At 37.2% G+C, this 12,375-nt stretch overlaps 3 protein-coding genes across 3 annotated transcripts; 1 reads left to right on the top strand and 2 right to left on the bottom strand.

The window, feature by feature from the left end:
- Nucleotides 1-1,687: 1,687 nt before the first annotated feature.
- cunh8orf33 (chromosome unknown C8orf33 homolog) lies at nucleotides 1,688-6,161 on the bottom strand. The gene is made up of 5 exons (XM_038300935.1): nucleotides 6,134-6,161; nucleotides 4,649-5,085; nucleotides 3,715-3,805; nucleotides 2,401-2,547; nucleotides 1,688-2,323 (listed from the first exon to the last, which is right to left on the bottom strand). The coding sequence occupies exons 1-5, from the start codon at nucleotides 6,159-6,161 to the stop codon at nucleotides 2,106-2,108; spliced, it is 921 nt and encodes a 306-aa protein (XP_038156863.1). The 3' UTR covers nucleotides 1,688-2,105.
- A 1,319-nt stretch (nucleotides 6,162-7,480) lies between these two features.
- On the top strand, nucleotides 7,481-9,271 carry h3f3d (H3 histone, family 3D). Its single transcript, XM_038301056.1, has 4 exons — nucleotides 7,481-7,630; nucleotides 8,295-8,431; nucleotides 8,587-8,740; nucleotides 8,835-9,271. The coding sequence occupies exons 2-4, from the start codon at nucleotides 8,304-8,306 to the stop codon at nucleotides 8,961-8,963; spliced, it is 411 nt and encodes a 136-aa protein (XP_038156984.1). The 5' UTR covers nucleotides 7,481-7,630; nucleotides 8,295-8,303; the 3' UTR covers nucleotides 8,964-9,271.
- Nucleotides 9,272-9,673: 402 nt separating this feature from the next.
- On the bottom strand, nucleotides 9,674-10,820 carry cunh16orf91 (chromosome unknown C16orf91 homolog). Its single transcript, XM_038301058.1, has 2 exons — nucleotides 10,626-10,820; nucleotides 9,674-10,154 (listed from the first exon to the last, which is right to left on the bottom strand). Exons 1-2 carry the CDS (start codon nucleotides 10,715-10,717, stop codon nucleotides 9,842-9,844), a joined length of 405 nt encoding a protein of 134 aa, XP_038156986.1. The 5' UTR covers nucleotides 10,718-10,820; the 3' UTR covers nucleotides 9,674-9,841.
- Between the last annotated feature and the right edge of the window lie 1,555 nt (nucleotides 10,821-12,375).

The raw sequence follows: 12,375 nt of genomic DNA, 5'->3' as shown, positions 1-12,375 counted from the left end.
TCCCCAGGCCTCCTCTTTCACATGTTCACCTAAATGTTCATGTTAAATGTTCACATTATTACTGATATGTTGTAAATATTTTTAAATTAAGATGTGAAATAATACAATACAACAGTGAATGACCTAAATTATATTATTGTACTAGGTCTTCGAGTGTCAGCAGTGTCAGTCTGTCAAATAGGCTACCTGTAGGGATTATAAAGGTCCACCAGGTGGCAGTATTAATTGGCATGGTTTAGACGCAGCGTCATTATCTACGAAGACGCCTCATTGGACGCTGTCGGTAGCGAGACTGACGTGCCCAGATGGCGGCCATCTTGGATCGGATCACAGTTCAAACAGCTGCAGTCAGAACGAAAAGGAGGCGCCTAAATCTAATTTAATCACATGAAAGATGAGTCTGAGATAATATTACAACAATGACTTACATGTCACAACCCCTTAAAACACCAAAACAAATTGTATAATAACCTTTCAGTTAGATTACACATATTTATTCAGATTCAAACTATTAAAACTGAACTCAAACTGGATTAGATATATGCAAAGTAATATATTTTGCAAATACATATGATAAACAAAAAAATATATGAATATATTATATAATTATGTTTTACAATTATTGTATGTTTATATATTATATTATTATTATTCATTCCGACAGCAGCTGCCCGAATTGTGGTCCGATCCAAGATGGCCGCCCTCTAGGCACATCGGCCAGCGTCCAATGAGGCGTCTACGTCCATAATCTATGTTCATGACATCTTATCCACCAATCAGCAGCTCCAACTTTTCTTTCTGTTAACTGCACTCAATTGTGCACGGATAGAAACACACTCTGCCCCTTCCGGGACTTTTAAATCTACAAAATGTTACTTTAAATCCTCAATTGTGAGCAGTTTTAGATTAAAGCTTTGCCTTTAAGCCCTAACTTTGCTTTGGAAACACCTGGAAACATTCAAAAAAAATTTCTCAGATAGTGCCCAACATTTTATTAAATCTAATCGACTTGAACTTTACCATCAGACAAATAATCTAGAACCTTTATAAACATCTGCTCTAAATGGTGACATTAATTTCATCATTTTCATAACATAGCTGTTTATATATATATATATATATATATATATATATATATATATATATATATATATATATATATATATTCTCTCAATATTAGAGCTTCACCAAATATGGAAGGGCAGCTAATTTCTAGAAACAGGCTGTTTAAGGCCTCTTATTCTTTTGATTTTATTCATTAGTGGCCCCTTATGCTTCCAGCTGCTATATTTATAAAAAACTTCAGGGAAAGTTCTACTGGAAGTTTAATATACGTCTGAAAACTAGTCTGCAGCTTTAAGTGAACATATTTTTAGTTTCTTTTTTTTAATGAGGAAATTCCTACTGAACAATTAAATAATTCATCAGTCACTTTTGGTATGGCAGTTGCCTACCTAATGCTGCCAAAAAGGTTCTATTCGAGTTATGTCTGGCTTCTTCGTATTAGGCAGTCATCCAGTGGGTGTGTAGTTGGAAAAGAAATTACTACTTCTTTCCAAAGGTTTTTTAGGGTAGCCTTTCTTCTCATAATCAGGGAAATCATTTTTTGGTATTTAATCAGATTAAATTTTATCATAAAACATCTAAAATATTAAAGTATGAGTAAAAAAAAACAAGAGAGGCAATCTATGATACAGCTTCGCATCTTTACTGTATTTTGCAATTATAGTAAATTAAAACTTTCTGTAAAAATAATACATTCCAGAGAAATAACATGTGAAGAGGTTTTGTAAATCTTATCTGGTTAACACAAATATTTACTATCCGTGTTGAGTAAAAAAGTTTTATAAAAAAATATCCAGTCATCAAGTTTAATTCATTCATGTTGGCCAAGGCAACTCTGATACTGATCTGGTTAGAAATGAGCAAATATTTCAGGTGTGTTTTTTGTTTATTTAGAGGTACTTTCAATACAGCAACGGAGGTGTTGTGGATTAAGGTCATTTCCAGATGCTTCATCCAAACAGGTACACATCCAGAGGAAGTTGCACTTTTTTTTTCAGTTAGATTTTATGGAAAAATTGTAGACTTTCCGCACAGAAACATCAGAAGAAATTGAATTGGAACTCCTCTTTCGATGGAACAATGACAAAGGCTGCCTTCTCCTCCTGAGTTTGCAGCTTCGGCTTCTCGGCCCCCTGGGGATCCGTCTGCTGCTGCTGATCCTCTGAGGCTCCAGGAGCAGATTTCCCCTCAGCGCGACGGTGAAAAACTGATTTCTTTGGGGCATCCGACACTACTTTAACCTGAGCTGATGCAGTTTCTGTAAGAGACCAGTTAAACATGTGGATTAAAAAAAAAGCTTCTACAAGGAAGCGTTTAATGAAACCGTTCACTCACCACTTTGAATGAGCTTGAACTGCTTGTTCTTCTCTTCCTCCATTTTCTTTCTGTAATCTCCAGTCATGGCTCTCATCAACTGCCGCTTCTTGACCAGAGGAGCTTTAGAGCTACGCAGTGTCTTCAAGGCTCGAGAGGCCTCCTCTTCTACAGGGAATAAAACATTTTGAAACTCAGAACAACGGAAAGTGACCAAACAGAACACACTGTCTCTTTAAACATCAATTGCAAGGAGAAACCTCCAAAGGTTAATTGACTTCTTTTAGCTTTGGGCTGTAAATAGATGTGTAAATAAATCTAGAGACGTCATCTTCTATTTCTTCTTTTTAAATGGACCACAGAGAAACCAAGTACAAGGAGAAGAGAAGAGGTCCTAAAATGGAACCTTGGGGTACTCCAAACATCAGATGAGCCTTAGACGAAAAAAAGTAACCCAAACGGACAGAGAAACTTTTATGCTGAAAAAAAAAAAAACCTAAACCGCCAAAGAGCTTTCCATTTAACAGCAATGAAATGCTCTATGATCAAGTAAAATAAAGTGCTCAGCTAAGGCTGCAGACAAGACTAAAATGATTAAAGCAGCAGGATCTCCTATCAGTCTGCAGGTAAAAGCAATTCTTGTTTGAATAATTAATCCCTCTAGGGAAATAAAGTGCATCGATATTCTGGTGGAAGTTATTCTTTATTTTGGCTTTTTTCTCATCTCAGTAGGCAGGTAACAAACTAGCACATCATCGCCCCCATGAAGCTGTAGGGAAAGCAGTCGGGGACTGAGTTGGATAAACAAAGAAGAATAAAAAGGTACTCTGTTGCTCATTTTTATGTTTTATAATTTATTAATCTAATTTTCCTATTTTAATTAAATATATTATGTGAATCTTAACTGCAGTTCTGCATATTTCCATTGTCCTTCTGCCATGTGTTTGTAGATTCTCCTGATACCAGTTGGTGGTTTTGAGTTATTTTGAAGTCATTCTGTGTCTCTAGTGACCTTTTTTAGCTTTTCTCATTTCAATTGCTTGCCATCTTTTTATTTGTGACAATATGTTTCCTGTTTTGTTTTGTTTTTTATCACCTCCCATTCCTCTTTGTTGTCATTTCAACACCCCATCTGCAGTCTTTTCTGTATGCCTTCCTGTCTGGTTTCTTGTTTTCAACATACATCTCTTCGCTTTTGCATCCTGACTTTGCCATTTTATGTGGGAGTTGAGGTAAAATAATCATTTTCTTGAACCAAGGAATATATTCCTGGAATAAAACTTAATGCGCTGTGACCTTGGATAAGTAATGTGTAGAGAAAAAAATAACACTAACTTTGTTTTGGAGTTCCCTTCTGAGACCGTATTCCTAGCTCCAGCTGTTCGATACACCAGTCCAGCTGCCTGTTCAGCTCCTCCTCTGGGCTCTGAGAGAAATAAACATTAAGACATGAAATAAACCTTTTAATAAAGTAAGAGATGAAGAAAGTTGGTCATTTTTGCAGTTACAGGTTTTCATGCAGCTAGCCTGATGCTAAATGGTATTAAGCAAGCTTTTGTGCTGATGAAGGTTCTCAGTCATCCAGGTCATAGTCATTCCGTAAAAATTCTAAAAATATTCACTGGACTTGGTTTTCAAGATTTGAAGACGTTTCGCCACCTCTCCAGGAAGCTTTCTCAATTCAAATGTCTGGATCCGCAGTGAGTTTGAGTCTTATATAGACAACGCCTTGTATCGCTTGGAAACATGCAATAGAAACCGATGAATGGGTCGTTAGTTCCATCGTTAGCCTGTAATATCTGAAACTGTCTATGATTCTAGGGGTCGGTCGTTAAAGGGGGGATTGTCATTAAGGGGGGGATTGTCTCCTGTAATACCTGAAACCTGTCCATGATTGTTAAGGGTTGGTCGTTAAAGAGGTACTGCCATCTACTGTTCAGTACCGTCTATAAGCCAGCTTTTATAAAGGCCATAGCTTTTGTCGAACATGGTGGAGGTAGCAGCATGACGAGGGTCGGTTTTTCTGCATTGTGCTTCAGTTCTGATACAAATATTTTTCTACCAGAAGCCAATTGACTGCTCCTAAAATCGTGTGGTGTTTCTGCAGCATTTATTAAAAAGCATAACTTTGAGCCTGTATGTATACTTCTAAACATTCCTTGCTAGGAGGTAAAAAAAGTCAACGAGATTTAAGGTCAGATTAAACAAAAAAAGCTCAAACTGACGAGGATATTCATGCTGTTGAGTGACCTGCACTCTTTATACTGACCAGCTCCTCCTCCCTCTGACTCCCTTCTGTTGGTTTCTGTTGTGTTTCGGCATCAGACGGTTTCTTCTTGCCAGATTTCTTCTTCTTTTTCTTCGTTTTGCATTGCTCTCCACCTGCAGATCCTACCCCTTGTAAATGGGAAGGCTCTTCCTCTTGGATACACTGTGGGTTGCTGGGGGATGATGGGTTTGTAGTCTCTTTTGTGTCCATATCTTCTGCAGATGGGATTTGAAAGTTGAAAGCAAAAGTAGACCCCTGCCCTGTAAAAGATAGTGATGCGGAGGGGGGCTGGCTGTGGTCTGCTACAGAGGTTTTATCCGGAGGTGGTGGAGCACCGCCTGTGAAAAAGTTAAATCTGAAGGAGTTGTCACTGCGACTCCAGAGAGGATTTATCTCTCCACCTTCAGCAACTGTGGAGATCTTTGAGTCTCTAATATCTGTTGAATGAAAAGATGAAAAGAGGTGAATTAATACCCTTAATTTGAGCACACAGTGCCTTCCAAAAGTATTCCCTTTGAACTTTTCCCATATTTATCTCTTTATGCGCATATTTTTAATATATATATATATATATATATACCAGCGGAGTTCTCTGACTTCAGAGGTTCTAGTAACATCTAAAAGATCCAGGGACCCAGCAGTTAAATCACATTTTAAAGCAGTGTTGCCGGTAGGTTCTAAAACAAAATCCCTGATATTGAACATCTCCAAGAGCTCTGATCCATCTGTGAAGGAGAGGAGATGGACCAAACGAAAAATAGACATGATCTAAACTGTTTTCAAAATCAAAGAATTGATGAATATATATTAATTAAAATACAGGTACATAAAATACTGTACATAACCATGCACAATTCACATTCTAAAACATGCTGGTGGCAGCATAATGCTGAGAAGTTTCTTATTCAGGTCGGTCAGAGCTGATGGGATCATGCATGGGATTTAATCCATGGCAACCATGGAGAAAAATTTGTTGAAGGCAGCAGAAGACTCCAGTCTGAGGTTTAGGTTCATATTACAGCAGGAACACAACACACAGCCAGGGGGGGTTTAGATCAAAACAGATTCACGTCCTATTTAAATGACAGATTAAATGGCAATGACTAAATTCACTTGATAATCTGTAAAAAAAATAAAAAAAATAAAAATAAAAATCACATGTAATGAAGTGTATCTGTAAGGAATAAACGGCAGAAAGGCTATCATGTGGATGGTGGGAAAAAACTCCAAGATCAGCTATAACTGCACTAATCGCACCAATAATTTTTGTAAAAAAATTTCCCTTTAATTTTACATTTCTATGCTGTCACATAAAATCCCAATAAAATACATGGATGTTTTCTACCGTGCCAAAAAAAGTCTGAATGTTTAACTTGTATAGATAACAATAATCAAATACTAGATTTTAAAAATGATATTATCTAAATAAGTACAGTCATCTAAAGCAGAAGCCAAAAATGTATTGAACAGGCACACATTGTTTACCTATACAGAGCAGCCTTTCTTCGCTCATGCTCTCCTCCAACAGTCGTTGAGTTGCAGCCAAAAAAAACTTTTTACTGCATTTATTGTCCTTAAAACAAAGAACTTTCAATGATCATCACAGAAATACGTTTTCACGAGCCCCGTAATCCAAAATTACATTAACCAGTCACATCGCCACAAACCAATGCTGGTGTCACTGTCTAATATGCCCGCGAGATACTAAAACTCCAACCAAAAAGTTCCGCTTCGTTTAGTACAGCTCTATAGACTTTTTTCAGTTTTTTCAGTAAGCAGCAGTGATAAAAACACTGTAATGGGAAAAAAAAACACTGTGGTGGAAAAAAATATTAATGTAAACATACGACTGTATAGTAGGGAAGATGAAGAGGGCCACCGAAAAAATAAAAAAGTCAGAATTCTGAGATTAAAGTCAGAGTTCTGAGAAAAAAGTCAGAGTTCTGAAATTAAAGTCAGAATTCTGAGCTTTAGGTCTTAAAGTTTTTTTCTCATATTATACTGAAATGTAATCTAAAAATCAGTTAACTTATTTTTATTTTTCCAAGTGTCCCTAATCCTCTTCCGTAGCATAATTAAAGTTCCACCAGTGTAGAACTAGTTGTATTCATGGTTAAAATGGCACACGGTACTGTTATACAAGTGGACAATTAAGAAAAAAACATTCATTAAGATATTTGTAAAATATCACTTGTTTTCTTTTTGCTCAGATCAAAAACTAAAGAAGATAATAAATAAATCGGACTAATGTCTGACATTCTGCAGACTGTTAAAAACATATCTACCAATCTCCCAGCGGATGAGGGAGAAACAGTTTGGGGGTGGGGGCGGTTGTTAGAAAAAGTGGCGGGCTGGTTTCTATCCATTTCCCTCCTCTTTCAATACAACCACAAAGGATCAGAGGAACATGTGCTCTAAGTTTATAGTATAGAACATTTTGTTTACATTCACTTAGGCTCTATGATCAGAAGGAGCTTAAATTCTGTGTGAATGCAAACCCTGTTTTTCTGTATCCTTTGCTGTGTTTCTAAATATATGTAAAGGTTATCTAGGGCTACTTGGGACATGGATTTATTAGAAAGACATTAATCTCCCTTTTGTACAACAATACAATTGATCAATCAAAGCATAACTTTATGAGTCGATTGTGAAATACTGACTATTAGGGAAAGTCCGTTCCTTTTAATGGAAAGAAATAAAAAGAAACAAAACAACAAAGCTAGTTGGAAGCCTGAATTTTAGGGCAAAGACTCCCTATATTTTTTCTTTTTGATGAGCGTATAATATGAACCGCATTGGCTCATTTTCTGGTCACGTTGCTTCCGTCAGCAAATTTTGACCAATCATTTTCAAACAGGGGCGGTCTTAAGACCTTAGACCCGATTAGACTATAAATATCGTCTCGCTCTCCCTCCACTTGCATTTAGAGACAAGCGACGTGTCAGAGAGAAGCACGAGTTCAACGGAAATCAGAGCACAACGGTAATTTGTTTTAATTTGCTAAGCATTTTGTTCTCGGTAGTGTAAACGTTAATGGGTTGTGTTGGTTAATTTTACGTGTGGCTTCTGATGCATGTTGAATCTGTTAATAAACCGAAGCGCGCGCGATCACTTAAATCAACAGTCTCTTAGATAAATATCTTTAAAGTCCATTTTACCGCCAAGCCTTAAATAAGTTAATGTTTTTCTCGATATTTTTTCATCTCACGTGGGAAGTTTAGAGACTATTTTATTTTTTTGTATTTTACCTGCTTCCATGGTAGATAGCTGGCGCCATTTTACAACCGTCGCTGCCAGCTTCTAAATTGAACCGTAGTCTGGTGAGGAAACGTGTCTGTCCTCTGTAGCTTAATGGTGGCGGCACTCTGAAGATTTTCAACTCAGGATTTAATGGTTTTTAAAAGAGGCGCCACTTTTCCCGCCTGGTCGGAACCACACTGCCGTCTTTTGTAGTAGAGTTAGTTTTTTTGTTTATAGAGCTGCTTTTCAATATTTGAAAATATTGCAGCATACGTTTTCCTATTTTATGAGGCCAGGTAAGCCGCTCATACACGCGGTTTACGTAGCCTATTTTTAAGTGCATTTATTTTGACGAGATTTGGATTACTAACATTGTTTTTGTTTATCTTCCTCTTTTGGTGTATAGTTGTAAAAAATGGCTCGTACCAAGCAGACTGCTCGTAAATCCACTGGAGGAAAAGCACCCAGAAAGCAGCTGGCAACCAAAGCGGCCAGGAAAAGTGCGCCATCTACCGGTGGAGTGAAGAAGCCCCACAGATACAGGTACAGCTGCTTTGTTTACACTATTTATTTTGTGGACAAAATAGTCAGTTGTGCAGAAAGGCTCTGATATCCAACATCTATATTTTAGATTTACCCAAACTGACAGTGTTCTAAATCAAATTGAAATAAAAAATTGTGTCGATTCTTCTTTGTAGGCCAGGTACTGTTGCTCTGCGTGAGATCCGTCGGTACCAGAAATCCACTGAGCTTCTCATCAGGAAGCTGCCTTTCCAGCGTCTCGTCAGGGAAATTGCCCAGGATTTCAAGACAGACCTCCGTTTTCAGAGTGCAGCTATTGGTGCCCTACAGGTTGGTTAATATATTCATTTATATTTTTTGGGTTTTAATCTAAAGTGGTGCTACATTAATAAATCTTCTCCCTTTTTTTTCTTTTTTTCTGTAGGAGGCCAGCGAGGCTTACTTGGTTGGACTGTTTGAGGACACCAACCTGTGTGCCATCCATGCAAAAAGGGTCACAATCATGCCCAAGGACATCCAGTTGGCCAGGCGAATCAGGGGAGAGCGTGCATAAATGATGTGTTTTGATCTTTTTAACGGGGTGGGTGGGGTAGTAGAGGTTTAGGTCAAGGGATGTTTAAATGAGATGTTTTTTGTAAATTTCAAACTATTACCAGCATGTGTGGGTTTTTTTATTTGTAGTTTGAGGCATGTTCTTTTTTGTACGTGTCATTTCACTTTCTCTCAAATAGTCCCATGCATTATAGACTACAGCTTCTCTGTAAAATGATCAGTGTTCCATTCCTTTCTTTGCAAACAGTATCTGCAATCCTGTGTGCATGTCATGGGGTTTGTCTTGTAAATAAACTTTCTGCTACCTCATATTGTGTATTATTGCATTAAATATTTGATAGTTGGAGAGGGCCTAGTTTAGGTGCTCAAGTCAAATGTTGACATGGGCTGGCGTATACACTGGCAAAACCAAACCTACATTGAATAGAGCTGCCACATATTTCAAATTACCTTTTACAAATCACATCAGCGTACTTGATTTGTTCTGAGGTGTCCCCTGGTAACAGAACTGATTAAATAAAAAAACAGATTTGACCTTGTATCTGCAGTCATTTAAAAACAGGATTATAAGCTGTAAAACAAATTTCACCCATGGTTAAAACTACAGTTTGGAAAGTGGTATGATTTTCAAATAAAGGTTACTGTTCCGCATGCGCTTATGGTTCAGGGGTATTGAGCTTTTTCAGCTTGAAAAGCAGGAACCTGTATCTGTTTTAAAGTACATCCATTCCAAAACAAATTTTTAATTCAAGTTAATGGCAAATGCATGACAAATCTTTCATTTGGAGCAAAGGACGGGCACACTTGTATTGATCAATCTACACAACTTTCATGAGGTCTGAATAAATATCTCAAGACACGAGTCACTTATTTCAAATGTCACTTTCCATCTTCTGACTCATCTGAAACCAAACTGGGTAAATGTTCATACAGCCGCTTCTCCAGCTGTGCGTCAACGCCCGTCTCCTCCCTCAGGGCGCACCACAGCAGAAAAGCAGTCAAGCCGAGGCTGATGGGAACCACTTTCCACCAAGGCCTCTCATACTGGCTGCCCATGGAGCGGTCCACTCTCCAGGTCCTGTGACTGGCTTTACTGGTGGAAAATTTAATGGGCTCGCTTTTGGCCACTTCATCCTCTTCAGAGGGTTTTGATCTTGCAGATGCCTGAGAACTCAACGCTAGGAACCTCGCACTGTAGGAGGAAAGAAAGCCTCTATGAGTACGGTTTGGATGGTTGAGTGGGGGAAAAGAGTTACATCAGTTAAATATAAATCATATCTATATTTTGGAGTAAATAATCCAGTAAAAGAAATACTTGATGAGTTTAAACTCAATATAAGGCATCTGGGCGCTTGGAATATTTATATATTTGAAAGGCCAGTGCATAGTGCGGTGATTATGTCGGAACTATTGAATTAACATAAACAGACTTGGTGATTTAATTTTTACAGCTATGCCTAAACACATCTTTTGTGTAATTGGATATAAATGTGAGATCAAACATAATGTATGACTCTGACAACCAACAGGAGACAAATTCATATTACATTTGAATGTCAGACCCTCGATTTATTATTGTTTTTATGATCATTCAAAGCCTGGCCATTATTAATCTCAGGGTCATTGAAACCTAGATGAGCCCCGGTGTCAGATTCCCACTCACCCCACGGTGGCTGGCGCGTTTTTCATCAACGGTCCGCTGCTGAGGATCCTTCGGCTCAGACCACTAACAACTCGTCCTGCTGTTGGAGACATCTCGGACCAACGGTCATCTTACTCCATACAACTTCAACAGTTTTCTAACCAGCCGTGCTCGGTCATGTAACACAGCCCTGTGCAACATTTAAACTCTTCCGGTGCAGCACACGGACTGCTGCTTCCAGTAGTTCCTGGGATTTTCGTATAGTTTTTCTTTTTGTAAAAAAAAAAAAAAAGAAAGAAAGAAAGAAAACAATAAATAAATATATAGTTTTTCTTTGTATGTATGTATGTATGTATGTATGTATGTATGTATGTATGTATGTATGTATGTATGTATGTATGTATGTATGTATGTATGTATGTATGTATGTATGTATGTATGTATGTATGTATGTACGTACGTACGTACGTACGTACGTACGTACGTATGTATGTATGTATGTATGTATGTATGTATATATATATACTGCCTTAATTTTCACAGATTTTATAATGTTTCCATTAAATGTGTAATTCCGTTGGATATTATTAAATTTTTCAGTTCAATTACACAATAAAGACACATTATTATATATTATACATTATTATTATAAGTTTAAAAAAAACAAGTAATAAAATAATAAGTAAAACTGATATAATGATATCAATAAAAGGCAATAAAACCCATTACTGTCATTAGATTTCCGTTCCTAAAGCAGAACAAGCTTTAAAAAATTGTTTGTTTTATTTATCGTAACATCTGTAAAATCTAAAACATTTCCAGAAACTATTAACAGCTGAACCCCTACGATTATGGCATCTTCAGCCTTGCAGTATTTCCTCAGCAGAGGATGGCAAATCTAGATGTACTCACAGTTCAGTAATCCCACTGGACGGGAGCCCACTGTTGTTCTGTAGACTTACTCCAGCTCTCCTGGTTCTTCTCCTGGAGCACAATTGCGAACCCCTCTCTTGTTTATAGAACAACACTGATAGAGACAAGGATGAAAACAGGAAGCTGGGAAACATCACAGGTGATGGATCAGATTCTAAGACACAGGATATTCCCCATCCAGTTCCTATTTATTGAGTTATAAATTTACATCTTACTTGTGTTTCGAGTTGTATTTCAGTTTGAATTATATTTGCAACTTAAACGCTGTGAATAGGAGCTCTTGAAGTATTCAGCTTCTCAAGCAGGAAATGTTCATCCTGTTATCCTGCCTAAAATCATAACTTAGAACAAAACCAGACTTATTCTGTAAGTATTTTTTCTGTTCTTCTCTCTACCAGCAAACAAAAGAATAAAGTTAACATATCTGTGCATTAAACTGTATTTTATTAACAGGAATACAGGAAACGGAAAGCGAAAACAAGGAATCTCTGTAATCAAGAAATGTTATTTATTTATCTGCAAAGCACAAAAGTAATAAACATCATTTAGTGGGAGAAGCTATTGTTGTTGCACGCCAATATACAGTAGGTGGTAGTATGTATCTATGAGCTTCTTCTTCTTCTTATGGGATTTTATGGCGGTTGGCAGACTTGTGAATTGTGCATTACCGCCACCAACTGATATGGAGTAAAGCAAGAAAACAGGAAACGATTCACCCCCCCAAAAAAAAAAAAAAAAAAAAAAAAAAAAAAAAAAAAAAAAAAAAAAAAAAAAAACCTGTGTAACTTAAACCAACATAATACTAAATCACATTTGCCCATATAATTTTAATTTACTC

This window comes from Cyprinodon tularosa, unplaced genomic scaffold (assembly GCF_016077235.1).
Source record: "Cyprinodon tularosa strain WSP-4 unplaced genomic scaffold, ASM1607723v1 ctg46, whole genome shotgun sequence".
NCBI classification, from domain to species: domain Eukaryota; kingdom Metazoa; phylum Chordata; class Actinopteri; order Cyprinodontiformes; family Cyprinodontidae; genus Cyprinodon; species Cyprinodon tularosa.
This window is presented reverse-complemented; position numbering and strand designations above follow the sequence as displayed.